This window comes from Muscardinus avellanarius (genome assembly GCF_963383645.1).
Source record: "Muscardinus avellanarius genome assembly, chromosome: X".
In the NCBI taxonomy this organism is placed as follows: Eukaryota; Metazoa; Chordata; class Mammalia; order Rodentia; family Gliridae; genus Muscardinus; species Muscardinus avellanarius.
Window position 1 is genome coordinate 115289288 of NC_137792.1, and position 17647 is coordinate 115306934.

The following is a 17647-nucleotide window of genomic DNA, read 5'->3' on the forward strand; positions in this document are numbered from 1 at the left end:
TGAGAACTAGTAAGCGTGTTATCCTGGAAGGCAAAAGAAGAAAATGTTTCAAAGAGGAAGGAGCAATGAACTGTGACAAATGCTGCTGGTGGCTCCAGGGAAATAAGGATTGAGAACTGACCACTGGATCAAATCCTAGGTCTTCAGTTTCTGTGGAGCTTGGCATATGTACCTAAATAGATCTGAATATAGTAGAAGATGAGAGAAAAGGAATTAGAAGAGTTTATATAGAAAACTCTTTCAAGAGGGATTTCTGGAAATAAAGAAATGGGAGTGTACCAAGTGGCAAGAAAAGGTCAAAAGAATATTTTTAAGGATTTAAGGATGTTTGTGTGCTTATATATTTAGTTGAAAATAAAACCGACGATGTAGAAGAGAACTGCTAGAGAAATGATAATAGGTAGGAGAGAGGGACTGGATCTAGTACAAAAGGGGAGGAGCTGGCTTTCACTAGATGCATGGACAGTCCATATATTATGAGAAGGGATAGAACAATTTATGAGCATGGGCACAGGTAGGTATGATAGTCAAAGATTTCTCAATGAAATAGGAAGCAAGGGCATAGGTTATTGTGAGTGTTTTCAAGTTTAAAAAGAGAAAAGAAAGTATGTAACTTAAGCAAGTGTTAAAATAAGTGAGTTTGGGAAATATTTTTTAATCTATCACCAAGTCATGGTGACTCTCCTAAGTCTAAGTCAGAAAACTTGGCAAGATATGAGAAACATTAAAATATATTCTCTAACCCGGAAATTTTACTTCTAATAATTCATTGTAAGGATGCAATCAGAGATGACCACAATGACTTATATACAAGAAAAGCTTATTACTAGCTATCATTTAGATATAAAATAATAAATAGTTAAATAAATTATAATATGTCCATATGGCAGGATATGTATTAATATAAAAATATTTCAGAAAAATCACCCATAACTTGAAAGAAATGCTCACAATATAATCAGAGGTGGTGAGTGAGGATCTAGTCAGGTTTAGGACATATTTAGAAAGTAGATTTGCAATATGTAGGCTAAAAGAGTTAAGTAGTGATGACTCTGAGGCTTCTAGCTGGAATAAATGGAGCAGTGCATCAAGCATTCTAGTTTTGAACAACATTATGGTTGAAATCCCTGTTAGATATATCCAAGTAGAGATGATTAAATGATAGGTAGATATGGGAGTCTGGACCATGAATAAGAAATAAGGGCTACAAGACTATCTTCCACCTCCCATTTATACCTCTATTTGCTGAAGCCAGGACTTTACTTCACTGAAACTGCTCTTCCTAAGGTCATCACTGTGTTTCAACTGACCACATATAGGCAGTTTTTAATCTTCTTCTTGCAGTACTTTGCTAATCATTCTCTCCTTGAATCTCTCCCCTAGACTTCCAACATATCTCTTTCCCTCATAGTTTTCCCCTTTCTTACTTCTCCAGTCATTCCTATTAGATCTTTGCTGATTTTTCTTCCTCGACCTCTTCGCTCTCATTCCACTTAATTCTGATGTTCCCTGATAGGTTTCTTTGGCCTCATATGATTTTCACTGACTATCCTCCCAGATCAATCTCAACCATCGCCATGCCCATGGTTACAGCACTCACCAGGTACTCTCAAATCTCTCATCCCCAGACTACATCTTGGGCTGTGGCACAGAAGATTTAATTTCCTATTAGATAACTACATCAGGAAATGAACTTCTCAGAATATCAAAATCTCAACATTCTCCCCTAGCAACCTGCTAGAGTTTCCCCATTTAAAGGGAAAACTACCATTTATCCAATCAACTACCAAAGCCAGAAATCAGGAGACATTCTTGATAGAGCCCTCTCTCAAATCCAGTCATCAAATACAGATTTTGCCACCTTAAGAGCTTTTAAATCTATGGTTTTTTCTCCATCTGTATAAGTACTGCCCTAATGGAGGCAACTCATTAGCTTTTGCCTATACTACTATAAACCTTTTAACCAGCAAACCTGTTTTTAGTTTTAGAGTCCTTTAACACAGGAGTCTATACATATTCCTGCAAAACATAAGACAATAAATACTTTGGATTGTGGGGGGCATGTGAACTCTAGTAAATACTCAACAGTACTAATGTTAGCACAAAAGAAGCAACAGACATGTAAATGAACTACTATGTTATGCTTTGATAAAACTTCACTTAAAACAGGCAGGAAGCTGAAATTAACCTACAAACTCTAGTTTGCTGATTTCTGCTATAACCTCTTCTTGAAAAAACATTTTATCTTTAAAAAGCATTTTCCTTTTCTATTTTGTGGTATTGGTGATTGAACCCAAGGGCTATTACCCTGAGCTATACCCCCAGGCTTTTTTTTTTTAATTTGAAACAGGGTCTTGCTAATTTGCTGAGGCTAGCCTTGAATCTGTGGTCTTCCTCTCTGTTTCCCAACTACCTGGGTTACAGGAATGATTCACCATGCTGAGCTAAAATAAAACACAAGTATTTTCTTCAGCTTTCCTCATCATTTTTCACTGATTTTTCTTCATTCTCAGGATGAAATCAAAACTCTTTTTTATGACATACAAGGTCCATTATAACTTGCATTACTCCATGTGGTACTGAACAACTTGTGGTTTCTTCCTGTGTCTTGCACTTTTATATCCCTCCCTCAGTCTTATTTCCTCATTGTTCAATTAAAATTGAACACAAATTAGGTTTTAGGGAAGGGAGGGTAATGATGAATTTCACTGTGGACTTGTCAAACAAACTGTGGAATTCCAAAATAGATCTTCCCAGCATGTAGCCAGATACTCTAGTCTATTGTTGGATAGAAAGGATTGATAAATCGTCAGACACATTAATTGAGCCCAGGTGAATAGAGAGAAAAGTAGAGAGCAGGAGAAGAGAAGGAATCAAACAAGATGAAGCCAAAGTTCTGAGGCATACAAATCTTTCTAACAAAAACAGAAAATGAAAAATAGGAAATAGATCCAAAAGAGAGGGCCAAAAAGTAACAGGGATACCAAAGCCTGCAATGTAATAGAAAAACAAATAGATATGTTGAAAGATAGAAAAATCAATATTATTGAATAGAGCAGAAAAAGGACTGAAAGTCAGCCTTTGGTTATGGAAACCTAACAAATTATTTGGCAAAGTGATCTTTAGCGGCAACTATGACTGTTCAGTGCAATTTCAAGAAAATAGGGGCAACAGTACATGTTTGGCCTTGTAAGTTATTAAGAAGAGAAAACATAATCAGTGTGGCTATTCTCAAGAGGAGTTTCAGGGAGGACAAATGTATGAAAACTAGAGGGATACCTAGTGGTCAAAGGACAGTCTTCTCAGGATTGAAGAAACTCAAAGCAGAATAATAGCAAAAGTGAGAGAACAAGTAAAGATGGCGAGGTAGAAGACTATATATATATATATATATATATATATATATATATATATATATATTCATGAAAAAAGGCCCAGGGGAGGAAGCAGGTGTTAACTTTTGAAACAAGAAGGGAAAAAAGTAAACAAAGGTGTAGAGATATAGTTTAATTGAGAATATAGTGGGGTTGCAGGCAGGCTTTAGAGAAGTAACTGTAGAAAGCTGAGGTACTTCTTTTTCTTTTTTTTTTTTTTTTTTTGGTGGTACTGAGGTTCCTGGAAGCCCTTTTACCTCCAGGCTACACTCCCAGACCTATTTTATTTTTAGAAACAGGGTCTCTTAAGCCAGCGCGGCTGGCTTCGAACCTGCACTATCCTCCTGTCTCTGCCTCCCAAGCGCGGGGATTACAAGTGTGCACCGCCATGCCCAGCGCTGAGGTACTTCTGATGCCTCATTATTTTTTTCTCAAGAAGGCAAGATAATATGCTCTGTGAGGAAGGGTCAGTTCATTTAGGTTACTATGACAGGTGATTTACAAGCAACAGAAATTTCTCACAGTTCCAGACCCTGTGAAGTCTAAGAAGGTGTCCTCTGATAAAGGCCCACTTGCTGGTTCACAGATAGCACCTTCTGAATCTTCATATGGTAGAAGGGATAAAGCTCTCTGGGGCCTCTTTTAGAAGGACACTAATAGCATTCATGAAAGTCCTGCCCTCATAACCAAATCATCTCCAAAACCATCATACTGGTGATTAGGTTTCAACATATGAACTAAGGAGGGTAGGCACAATCAGACCCATGTGGACACAATCTCCATGGCAGGAGAACAGAAGTTAGTGGACTAAAGGCATCACTTTTGTGTGTGTGGAGGGAAAGGATACGAGAGACTGAATCAAGAAGTGCTCTACCTCTCAGCACCATCCTCAGCTCTATTTTATTCTGTTTTTAGTTTGAAACAGGATTTCACTGAGTTGATAAAGGTCTAGGTATGTTGCTGAATATGACATTAAACCTCTCTTAGCCTCCTAAGTACTAGGATTAAAGGCATGAACCACCACTCCTGGCTAAAGCATCACTTTTTTTGTAGTTCTGGGGATGGAATCCAGGGACATTCTACCTCTGACCTACACCCCCAGCCCTATTTTTTATTCTTTACTGTGAAACAAGGTCTCATTGAGTTGCAAACGGCCTCATTAAGTAGCTGAGGCTGTCTGCAAACCAAGATCCTCCTGTGTCAGCCTCCCAAATGCTGGAATTACAACCATGCACACCATGCCCAGCTAAAGCACCATTTTAATAATCATGAAATTTATGATTTTCAGACAAATCAGTATAAAAATAAAATATTGAACATCATTACAGAAAAGAAACAAAGGTTTTTTTTTTTTTTTTTGCGAGTCTGGGGATGGAACCCAGGGGCATTCGACCTTCGAGCTACACCCCCTGCCCTGTTTTTTTTTTTTAATTTGAAACCGGGTCTCACTGAATTGCAGAGGGCCTCACTTAGTAGCTGAGGCTGTCCGTGAACCGCGATCCTCTGGTCTCAGCCTCCCAAATGCTGGGATTACAAGCGTGTGCCACCACGCCCGGCTAAGACACAAAGGTTTTGAATAAATAGGTCACATATGCATATAATGAGGAAATAGAATTGTCTAACTGTACAAAGCTGTTCAAGTTTATTCTCAAGGAATGCAAATCAAAATACTGTAATACTGAGCCAGGTGTGGCGGTGCAGTAGTACATGCTTGCAATCCCAGTATTAGGGAGGCAGAGACAAGAGGAGCTACTTTAGTGAGGCCCTCCACAACTTAGTGAGACCCTGTAATACCTTAACACCATAATGTTGTGTTATCCATAATTTTACAAATTGATTATTAATGAGAATGTAGGTTGTATCTTCTATTTTTATCTTTTGTAGTGTGATAAATGACATAAAGAGTAAATATGACACATTCATGCATATAAGTTGCATGTATATTCAGGACAAAAATCCTAGAAATGGAATTCCTATATCAAGAAATACATGAATTCATAATTTTGATACTGTCAAACTGCCCTCCAAATCTATATTATTTTTTATTCTCATGAATAAAGTATCAGTGGCTCTTTCCTTAAGTCTTTCATAATAAAACATTATTAAACTGTTTGGACTGGGGATTTGGACTGTAGTATAATATTTGCCTAGTATGCATGAGGTGCTGGGTTTGATTTCAGCACCAAAAAAAAAATTTGATCTTTATCAATCTGAGAAATAATACTATCTTATTTACATTTTAAAAAGAAATCATGTAGCCGGGTATGGTGGCACATGCTTGTAAACCCCGCCCTGTTGGGAGCCATTAAGGCCTTCCCCTAGATTGGTGTCTCTGACTCAGCTGACTGTCCTTCGCCCAGAGTCAACAAGGTTTGAGGTTATGGAAAGTTCAAAAAGGTCTGAGAGAAGATCAGGTGGTGATGACACGAGGGTACTGGTTGACCTATCTGAAATATGTGTTTTGTATTGGTCTTTATTGTATTCTGGTGGTAGTAGCACGAGAATGTTGACTGACCTGTGGCTGTGTATAAATACCTCTGGAAAAACAAACCCGGGGTTTGCGTTGTTGCAATAAAGATGAGATTGACCCAGAAGATGCGTTGGCCAGGAGTGTTGGCACAATAGAAAATACTGACCCAGGCATAGTCGTCTACCTGTAGGAAATGTTGACCCATGAACAGGGGTCGACCAGTAGAGATAGTAGGCTGGCGGCTCCCCCACATTAGAATTTAAAATTCTCCACCCTCACGCCTCACTTTAGAACCCGTACTCTTGCCGGCTGGCTCCAGCACCACCCTTGGGAGGTGGAGACAGGAGGATGTTCTCTATGCCATATATTTTCCTGTAAATGATGCAATTTTGTTCCTCTTTATGGCTGAGTAAAACTCCACTGTGTATATATACCATATTTTTATCTCTTCATCTATTGATTGACACCTAAGTTGGTTCCATAATTTGGCTATTGTGAACTGTGCTGCCTTACAGCATACTAGGAGTTAGGAAAAAGCAAGTAAGTTGAGAAATTTGTTATAAGAGAATTACAATGCATGAGATACTTGGTCAGGAAGCACTGCTCTCTGTCAGTCAACTGCTTTTTATATATATATGAGATGCATGTATCACTGTAGTATTCTGACTTTTCTTGGAAATACACTGAGGAGTAGTAATACAGTGGTTCTATCCCTAGTCTTTTGAGGAACCTTCTTATTGATTTTATACTAATTAGACTAATCTGCAATTCCACTAACAATGTATAAGCATTCCTTTTCCCCCTCATTGCTTTTGAATATTAGTCTTTTTTTTTGAAACAGGGTCTCATGGAGTTGTCTTTTGACTTTTTAATGGAATATTTAGATATAAAATGTTTTAACATATCAAATTTATCAGTCTCCCTTTTTTGGCTGTTAGGTTTTGTATTTTCCAGTCCTGTTTTAAGATTATAAAAACTCCACTCTTCACTTTCCCTTCTTTCCCCAAGAGTTTCTATTTTCAATTCACATGAAACATTTTTGGCATATGGACTTGCACATTTTAAAATCAAATTGCTTCTGTGTAAATTGTAATGGAAAATGATTTGTAAACATTTTTATTTTAAATCAACTTGTTGGTTTAGACTGGGAAAATAAAGGAAAATTAGAACTAAAAAACTTGTAGAACATGGAGGAAATGCAAAGTAAACTGAGAAGAAATTTTTTGCCATAACAGAATTACAACGCATGAGATACATGGTCAGGAAGCACTACTCTGTCAGTCAAAGGCTTACCTAATAGACTACTAATTAGAATTGCATATGGTAGAATAACTTGCGCATTTTAATATTGCTGTGGCTGTCTGAGATTTGAGGCTTCAAATTATTTTTAATTATTTCTATGTTCCTTACTATAATAATAGAAAAATATTAGACCAAGCATCTTTTCGGGGCTTCTCTTTCCTTACAATAGTTGGACATATGTTTTAGAAAAGGATAATCTTAATACATCAATTTTGCTTTTTCTCCTAGTAATTTTATCATTTCTATAAGTTTTCTTCTTGTACAGTTCTCTCAATTAAAATATAGACAAAATATCTAATTTGACTCAACTTAAGGACTGAAAGAATATATGCTAGTATCAAATAACTAAATATCAAATGTAACACAATATTAAAACAGATATATAAATATATATGTGCCATAATCATTAGCATAACAGGCTAGGATACTATCCTTAGAAAGACCTACATTTAAGTTTGGCACTTGGCTCACATCTAGAAACTTGGATTTGGGGAGAGTACCTAGATCTGTGTAGCTTGCTCTACCTACATTTGTTTGTACATATAGTGGTATTTGTGTCAAATATCTGATTTCCTTCTGGGAATCTGGAATTTTGGCATGTGCTAGGCAGAATGTGCCAACGTGTCTGACTGCCAATAAAATCCCCAGATTTGTAGGCCCAGGAGAACTTCCCTGTTGGATAATACTTCACAAGTGTTATCATACTAGCTGGTGAAATTAAGCTTGTCCTGTTTGGTTCCACTGACAGAAGACACTTGGGAAGCTTAAGACTGAATCCCCCAGATTCAAATCATGGGCCCTTTCCCTTTATTGATTCTGCTTTTTATCCTTTGACTGAAATAAAGCATAGCCCTGAATACATCTATATATTGAGTCCTGGGAATCCTCCTATCAAGTACACACACCACATTATCGATCAATGCTATGCAATATTTAGATGAAATCTTTAGAAAATGTAGAAATTAAAATCTGAAAAAGTTATTCTTACCTATAAGATGTTATACTTCTCAATTAGAGTGGCATTATATATAAACCAAAGAATAATCTTTTGATGTAGGTAACAAAGAACAACGATGCTCTAGTTTGGAGACTATACTTGCACATATAAATAGCAACAGAAATTTAAGCATAGTAAATATAGCCATTATTAACTATGAAAGATAATTATTTAAATAAATACTAGTATTAAAGTGCTAAAGATAGTAATTATCTTTTTTAAATGTAAAATACACTGTATAAAATTAACTAACCTATAATTAATTGTGCTCATTTTGTGAGTAAAAATAAAGTAAAAATATTAAAAGTGCTTTACCTTTTTAATCTTGGCCTTTTCGGCCTTTTCTTCTTTATCACATTTCTTGGCATTCCTATTAAGTTCTTTTGCAGCAAACTTCAAGTTAAATAAATGTTCTGAAAATGTAGGTTAAGGTTATTTATTCATTTTCACAATATAACGACCTGAAAGCATGATGTTAAAACAAAACTGATCGGTAAGATTATTCTATTAAATCCAACTAATTGCAGTTTTTTTAAACAAATAGAACAATTTGGATCTGTTCTATATTTGTTTTCTATTAAAATAAAATTAAAAGATACTAATTATAAAGATAAATATACCTTTATATCACCTTAACAAAAGCTGACATCAACAGTACTAAGATATTACAATCATTTACCTTCTATAGCCACAAAGTTAAGGACACAGAAGTTATAGAAGACCATATGAAGCTTAATTTAATAATTACATGGAGATTTATAGACAGCCCTGCCAAATAATTTGAGGGTATTTTCAAGTATGTGAAACTAAGAAAACTTAGTATGCCCTGGGCCATAAAGCAAATGTTAAAAAAGAAGTATCAGGGGAAAAATACCCTGCTGTCTAACTGTAACTCAATAATTAATATGTAAATTTCCTTCATATTTTTCTCTAAGAATCTAAAATTGTTCTAAGATAAAAGATTTTATTAAGATACATACTTGGAAATTTAGGAAACTGTATCAACACATAAAGAAAATATGTAATAAATATGCTAAATATTTAGAACTGAGTGGCAAATGAAATGAGTGGAACTTGGCTTGTGAGATGTAGCTAAGGTCATATGCAGATGGGATTTTCTAACCTTAAAAGGTTCACATTAGACAGGAAGGCTGAAAATTAATATTTTAAGCCTCTAACCTTAGAATGTCAGAAAAAAGAATAAACTCACAAAAAGCAGAAAAAGAGGAAAATTGGAGGGAAAACTGATAATAAAAAACAAAGATACCATAGATTGGATCAAAAACTTCAGAAACTAATCAAGACAAAAAGAGAAGGCATAGTTTAGAAATAAAAAAGAAGAAATACTGCAAATATAGTAGAGATGTTTTAAAATATGTTATGAAGATTGTATTAAAAACCTGGAGGCCAGGCGTGGTGGTGCACACTTGTAATTCCAGCATTCGGGAGGCTGAGATAGGAGGATCGCGGTTCATGGACAGCCTCAGCTACTTAGCGAGTCTCTTGGCAACTCAGTGAGACCCTCTTTCAAAAATAAAATGACTAAAGAATAGGGCAGGGGTGTAGCTTGGAGGTAAAATGTCCCCGGGTTCCATCCCCTAAAGTCTTAGACAGAAATGGAAAATCCCAGAACAATTATGTGAATTTATGGGGATTGAGCCTGAATTGATTGCTAATAAGGACAATATTGATTGCTAATATGGGCAGTATTAACTGCTAATAAAATAAGCTTTCATACTTAAGCAGAACAATAAAATTATTTTCTCTGTCTCTAAGCTATCAGCTAAGAGCTACAATTAAATGTTGGCTTCTTAGCCCAGCTGAAAACTGAATGTTAAAACACAAACACCTACTCTTAAAAAGAAGAATTACAACTGGGCATGGTGGCGCATGCTTGTAATCCCAGCATTCATGATGCTGAGACAGGAGGATAGCAGTTCACAGTCCAGTCCTCTGCAACTCAGTGAGACCCTCCTTCAAAATAAAGAATAAGCCGGGCGTGGTGGTGCATGCTTATAATCCCCACGCTTGGGAGGCGGCGACAGGATCACACAGGTTTGAAGCCAGCTATGATGGCTTGAGACCCTGTTTCCAAATAAAAAAGTATAAAATTGGTCTGAGAGTGTAGCTCGGAGGTAGAAGGGCTTCCAGGAACCCCAGTACCACCAAAAACATAAATTTAAAAAAAGAATAAAAAACAGGGCTTGGGATGTAGCTCGCAGGTAGAATGCCCCTGAGTTCCATCCTCAGTACCAAAAAAAAAAAAAAAAAAAGAAAAGAAAAAAAAAAGAATTATAAACTGGGCATAGTGGTGCATGCTTGTAATCCCAGGTAAAGACAGAAGGATTGTGGTTTGCGGTCAGCCTCAGTGACTTCGTGAGGTCCTTTTCAATTTAGTAAGACACCATTTCAAAATAAATTTAAAAAAAAAACAGGGCTGGGGTATAGGTTGGAGGTAGAATGTCCCCGGCGTTCAATCCCCAGTACCTCAAAAAAATAATTATATAGACTCACAATAGTTTAGACTAGTTAAAAATAAAAAGTACACAATGGGATTCTATTCAGCTATAAAGAAGAATAAAATAATAGCTTTCGCAAGAAGATGGAAGGAACTAGAGAATATTATGTTAAGTGAGATTAGTCAAGCACAGAAAGAGGAGAGACATATGTTTTCTCTAAAATACCCAAACTAGGGAGAAGTGGGAATACCAGAGACTCCAGATAATGGAGGTGAAACCTCAGCAAAGCTAGAATGGAAGGATAGGAGAGGAAGGAGGCTGAGGTTGATTAATGGATATGTGTAAAAGTACGAATATAGCGTGGTTAACCTGAACACTCATTGTTGGGTGGGGGAAGAGAATGGGGGAGGGGCACCAAGCACAGTCTGAATGTATGTCATTTTCAACATGTTCCACATATAAATAAAATATGAAAAAAGATAAAAAGCAAGCTATATTAACCCATTATTAGTTACTAATAACACAAAACAGTTATAGCTCCCAAAACTCCATACTTTTAAAAGACTCTATTCTTGTGTCTTTTTTATTATAAAACAAGTGTTCAACACAGTAAGTAACTTCTAGCAGACAGAGATAAGAAAAAGCTGAGAAATCACCAAGGACACAGGTGGATAACACATGCTTTCAAAATTAAAATAAAACCAAAATTAAAGCAAGCTACTACCATGCAGCTCCCTACCTTACTAAGTAACATATTTTGATCAGTGATGTGAGACCTGTCTGTCTCTGTGAATGTGGGCAAAGGAGGCTAACAAAAACAAAACAAAAGTTTGCACAACAGAGATAACTGGCAGGCCTGAACCTGCTTTTGATGGGAAGAAGACGACTGGCTAAGCAGGATGGGAGGAAGGAGATAATGAATTCTTATAAAAAATGTAATGTGTTTAGAGATTACATACTTTCAAGGCATGCCACTGCATCCCTCTGACATAGTGCTATGATTGTCCTTTCTGTCTACCTTTTTAATAATAAAACTTTGCAGCAGCTTGCGGCAGTGTAGTTCTGGCTATTTTTTCTAAACTAGCTACTTTTCTAAACTAGCAGCAACATCTCAAACGTTAGTTATGAGTCAAAAAGAAATTAAAAACCTGTGTAATTCTGAATTCTGAATCCAGTGCCTTAACACTTTGAAAATTTAGCTGGGTGTTGTGGTACATACCTGTAATCCCAGTACTTGGGAGGCTGAGACAGGAGGAGAACAGGTTTGTGGTGAGGCTCAGCTACTTTAGTGAGACTTTGTTTCAAAATAAAGAATAAAAAATTAGGGATGGGGTATAGCTTAGAGGCAGAATGTGCCTGGGTTCAATACCCAGTACTACAAAAAATAACATTCAAATAAATTGATGAATTAATAATATCAATAACAGTCCCTGAGGTTGTATTAATGCATTGTTCTATTTAAGAAAAAGGCAGGATCAAATGGTAAGTTCATTCCCATTCTTTTGAGGATCCTCCATACTGTTTCCCAAAGTGGTTGCACTAATTTGCAACCCCACCAACAATGTCTTAGAGTTCCCACTTCTCCACATCCTCGCCAGCATCTGTTGTTGTTTGTGTTTTGAATGATTGCCATTCTAGTTGGAGTTAGGTGAAATCTCAGGGTAGTTTTGATTTGCATCTCTCTGATTGCCAGTGATGTTGAGCATTTTTTCATGCAGTTATTGGCCATTTGAATGTCTTCTTTTGTTAAGTATCTAATTCACTTGCCTATTTTTGATTGGGTTATTTGTTTTCTTAGTGCGGAGTTTCTACCCAAAAGAAAGGAAACCAAACTACTAAACTAACGTATGCCTATCTATGTTCATAGCTGCTTAATTCACCATAGTCAAACTATGGAAACAGTCAAAATGTCCATCAACAGATGAATGGATTACAAAACTGTGGGATATGTACACAATGGGGTTTTACTCAGCCATAAAGACACAATTACATGACTTACAGGGAAATGGATGGAACTGAAGGACTATGCTAAGTGAGATTAGTCAGTCACAAAAAAAGAAGAAATGGGATGCTTTCCTTAACATGTGAAAGCTAAGGAGAAATGGGCAACAGGAGGAACTCTAGGTGAAGAAGGAGATCCTATAGAAGAGCAAATAAGGCGACCTAACTGAGAGGATGGGAGGGGAAAGAGGGAAACTCTCTCAAGCACATGATGTACTTAAACATCTCAAAGTCAATCACTAAGGTAAGCATGGGAAGGAGGGATGGAAAGGGGGTGGGGATTGGGTAAGGGTTAATGGGGTGGTGTGTGCATGTATGTCTCCATAAGTCTTTTATCCCATTAAGATGTATGCTTTCAATGGACCAATAAAAATTAAACTCTTATATAGCTGGGCAGATTGATACACTCCTTAATCCCAATAACTTGGGAGGCTGAGGGGCGGGATTGCAAATTCAGTGGGGCAATTTAGCAAGAAGTTATCTCAAAAATAACAATAAAAAGGGCTGAGGATGTGGCTCAGTGGTAGAACACCCCTGGGTTCAACCCTCAGTACCATAGTGTGTAAAAAAGAAAAGAAAAGAAAAGAAAAAGGCATTTCCCAATTTACACAAACTTTTCCAAGGAATAAAAAAAAAAGAAGAAGCACTTCTCAAATTGAACACCTAAATCAGTAAAGGAATATACAATGTCAATTACAGAATATACAATGGACAGTTACAGGACCAAACTTACTTATGAACAGAGATGCAAAAATACTAAACACGGTATTAGCAATTATGCAATACACTAAAGATATGTCATAATCATAAGTTTATGTTAGGAAGCAATAATGGTTTAGCATTTAAAAATCCACCTCCACATTAGGAGATAAAAGTAAATGATAATCTCAATATATAAAAAAATAAATTCAACATTTGATGGATACTTTAAATCAACATTCAGAGGAATGGTTTATGACTAATTGCTTGGCAAAACCAGAAATGGAAGAAAATTTCTTTCTTTTTCTTGTGGTACTGGGGATGGGATCCAGGGGCATTCTACCTCCAAGTGACACCCCCATTCCTTTTTATTCTTTATTTTGAAATAGGGTCTCACTAGTTGTAAAAGGCCTCACTAAAGAGCTGAGGCTGGCTACCTGGATCGTTCTGTCTCAGCCTCCCAAATGCTGTGACTACAAGTGTGCACCACCATGCCCAGCTTGGAAAACAGTTTTTAATCTAAAAAATTATATCTAACAAAATCTATAGCAACATCATCCCAATAGAGAATAAATTCCTCTTAAAATCAGTAACATGAAATGATTTGGCTCTAATTTTTTAAAAATTATAACACTGTTCTGGTGTCCTATCAAGTACGAGAAGGAAGAAATGATATAGTGGTTAAAGAAAAGAACAAAGGAAGGAAAGATATATTGACTACAATGGAAATAATCAGAGCAACATCATTTTAAGATAATACAAATGTCTACAAAGAAAACTAGAAGTATACATCTCTAACTCAGCAACCCCACTCCTAACTATATACCCCCAAACTATCCCCATTCTATGTAGAAAATATGTACAAAAATGATCATAGCAATATTGCTTGTGATGATCAAAAACCCTGGAAACAATCTAAATGTCTATCACTAAGACAAAAAATGGATAATTAAATTGTGGTATATTTTTACAATAAAAACTGCATAGAAGTGAAAATGAAAATAACATCATTAATGAATCACATTTTTTTCTGTGTGTGGTACTGGATACTGAATCCATGGGTATTTAGCTTCTGTTATACCCCCAGCCCAATTTTATTTTTTATTTTATTTATTCATTTCTGTGGAACTGGGGATGAAACCCAGGGGCATTCTAACTCCCAGCTTCATACCCAGCTCTATTTTTTATTCTTTATCTTGAAACAGAGTTGCACTAATTTGTTGAGGGTCTCTCTAAGTAGCGGAGGCTGTCCACTAACCGAAATCCTCCTGTCTCAGCCTCCCGAATGCTGGGATTACAAGCATACGACACCATGCCTGGCTTATTTTTTATTTTGAAATACGGCCTCACTAAGTTGTTGGGGGACTAAGTTGCCTCCTCAAGTCTCAGCCTCCCAAGTACTGGGGTTACAGGCATGCACCACCATTTGGCTCCATCCAGTTTTTTTTAAAGTGAGATTTACCATCAGCCACAAAGGTAAATTCACCATTTAAATGTCCAAAAGTAAAAGTCAAAATTCCCATGCTAACTGAATTATATTAGCATAGTCTTCTTATATACTACAACAATAATATGCTTGCACTTCATAAAGGTAGAAACTGTTACTCAAATTTTAGATCAGAGACCACGCCATTCTCTTCTAGGCTGCAAAGAAAAGGGCTGGAATGCACAACACAGCCAGGTGGTATGAATCAAGTTAAAGTTCTTCACTTCATCTGACAGACTGAAGGGCAGTTTATTTTCCTTAGTTATACACCTAATATATAGTACCATTATTTCTGATTATAGCCAGGCCTGCTTTTAAATGAAAGAAACTTGGTAACCAGTTATCTTGTTTTTAGAAACCAAATAGGGAAGGTTAAGGTACAGCAAAAATATCCTGCGTTACTGGGGCAGGAAACAAAAAACACTTTTGGAGCTAATACCTCAAATCCTTCCAAAAGTTCTAGAAGAAGAGTTAATAATCTATAAGCTAGTTCTACTTACTAACATGCTAAACACTTTATATCCTGGTAGGCACTTTCATTTCATTGTATCTTCACAGCAACTTTGTAAAGCTGGCAGTTCATCTAGTCTGTTTTACAGATGAATCCACTTTGCATGACAGGCTATAACAGTCTGAAGATTTATTAAGAGAAAGTGGGATTAAAAATTGATTTGACTCATAGTCCAGTGCTCTTGCATTTATGACCCTTGTACAATTACACTTCTTTTTATACTTTTAAACACTATAAGGCTGGGTGTGGTGGCTCATGCTTGTAATCTGAGCCCTTGGGAGGCTGAGACAGGAGGATCGCTTAGGTTTGAAGTCAGCCTCAGCTACTGAGTGAGGCTCTCAGCAACTTAGTGAGACCCTATTTCCAAATAAAATAGAAAATAGGTCTGGGAGTATAGCCCGGAGGTAGAAAAGCCCCTGGCTTCCATCCTCAGTACTACCAATAAATAAATAAATAAGAAATAAACAAAATAAACACTATTACTCTCAAAATAAACACTATTACTCTGGTTTAAAGAGTAAAAGTAGATCCTTTTTAGTCATCTACTTTGTTTATGAAATGATCCATCTGTAACCATCCTCAAAGGGTTCACATTTTACTCTTGGTTTATCTTAGTCTGCCCAGCACATGGTATAATGTTAACAATATTCTCAGTATGACTAATATAATTTAGTTCTTCCTCCAAATGTTCTTCTATGTTTCAGAATCACTAATGAAGGAAAAAGAGCTATATAACAAGAGTTATCAAACTATCATGACTATCCACATTTTATCTTTTTGCCAAGCTTCATTCAAGGGCAAGACACCAAACTATTTCTAAAGCCAACGCCTAGAGTAAGAAGGAATTACAGCAACACACGTGATGATGGCATTTTATTTGTGAGAAAAAAATCCTTCAGTTCAGGAATTCACACACCTTGGTTCTGAGTCCCGACCTAAGTTTTTATGCGTAAAAACAGCTATAATTGATGATTTTTATGGCAAGTTCCCTCTTGTGTTGAATCAACAAGCACTATTATTAGGAAACAAACACTCAGCTTGAAGGGCTAGGGAAGCAGTTACCTGGTTACCAATCAACACTCCGAAAAGGTAAGTGTAGTTTACCAAAAGCAGTCAGCTCTCATAGTACATTCAAAATCTACACCACCGCCCCAAACCTTCGGTAACCTCTCGCCGCTCAGCCTTGGTTCTCACAATCTTCCCCCAAAATTTCAAAAGAGGGCAAATTTACTGAAAGCGCCGGTGACAACAGAGGGGTCGCATTCCATAATCTCAACCCAGTCTGGCGACTCCCCTGACTCTTCCCTAAGCAGAACAACTTTCCCTGATTCTAGGATGGCGGCGGCTATTCGAAATAATGAGGGGAAAAAAAAAAAAAAGCAATCGCCAAGCTATTAGAGCCCACCAAACTGCACTAGCATCCCCGCTCCTCCACAACTGTATCCAAAAGGTCGCCGCCAGGCGCCTTCCACGACTCGATGGATGACAGCCCTTTCCCCTGTCTAGACCCGGCGGCCAGCAGCATCTTTTCAGACGGGAAAGGATACTCTCCATATTCGACATGGTCGCACGGTTTTTTTTGTTTTGTTTTTTGAAGCGACACCTGGAGCAGGTGCAAGAGCTCACGGGTTGGACGTTTGGACCGGAGGTCGCTGCGAATCCCGCGTCAGTCCAGGGATCCCCCGCCCAGCTCCTAGGTTTCCAGCCGCACTTCCTGTTTCTGCTCTGGACCCGCGTGGGCGGAGCCACGCGCACCCGACGGGAGGGGCGGCGCCGCGCCAAGATGGCTGCCGCAGGGCGTGGCGGTTAGGATGCCTCCAGTAGTCTAGGAACCACGGGTTACACGAGGGCTAAAGGTTACGCCCACCCCCTCAGGTCCTTCACGTACAGAAGTCTAACTCAGAGCCTAACGGTGTTTGCCTTCCAACCTTCTAGTTCTTTCCTGAGTCACACCCCCGAACCCTTCTACCCGTGCGCCGCCCACGTCTTCCCTCACTTTTCACACAACCCACGGGCCCTCACGACGGTGGTTCTCACGTCTGAAGTTCCCAGAACCTAAAGTCTTTACGGATGAAGGAAAAAGGTATAGGGCTTTTGAAATGCTTTTAAAAAAAATAGTAGCATAAAATAAGGGCGTAAGGGTTAGCACGTTTGGTCATTTTGAATTGCGAAGATTAGTTGAGGTTTTGAAAAGTGTACCGACCCTTCAGGTTGTAAACTTGAAAGTTAAGGTTGCTAAGAAATACCTATTCGTGGAGTTTGATTTTATCATAGTGGATGTAAGATGCAAAAATCGCTACGAAATCTCTATAATGGGTTCGGAGGGTACTCGAAACACTAAATAGTGG

General features: G+C 37.5%; 1 protein-coding gene across 1 annotated transcript in view; it reads right to left on the minus strand.

The window, feature by feature from the left end:
* Positions 1-16862, minus strand: part of LOC308279270 (charged multivesicular body protein 1B2) — a gene marked incomplete at both ends in the record, with an annotated part of 29949 nt that extends 13087 nt beyond the window's left edge. The window contains 2 exons of the mRNA XM_080719288.1: positions 8459-8556; positions 16847-16862. Of these exons, the coding sequence (XP_080575414.1) occupies positions 8459-8556; positions 16847-16862 (114 nt within the window). The remainder of the gene's footprint in view (positions 1-8458; positions 8557-16846) is intronic.
* Positions 16863-17647: the final 785 nt, after the last annotated feature.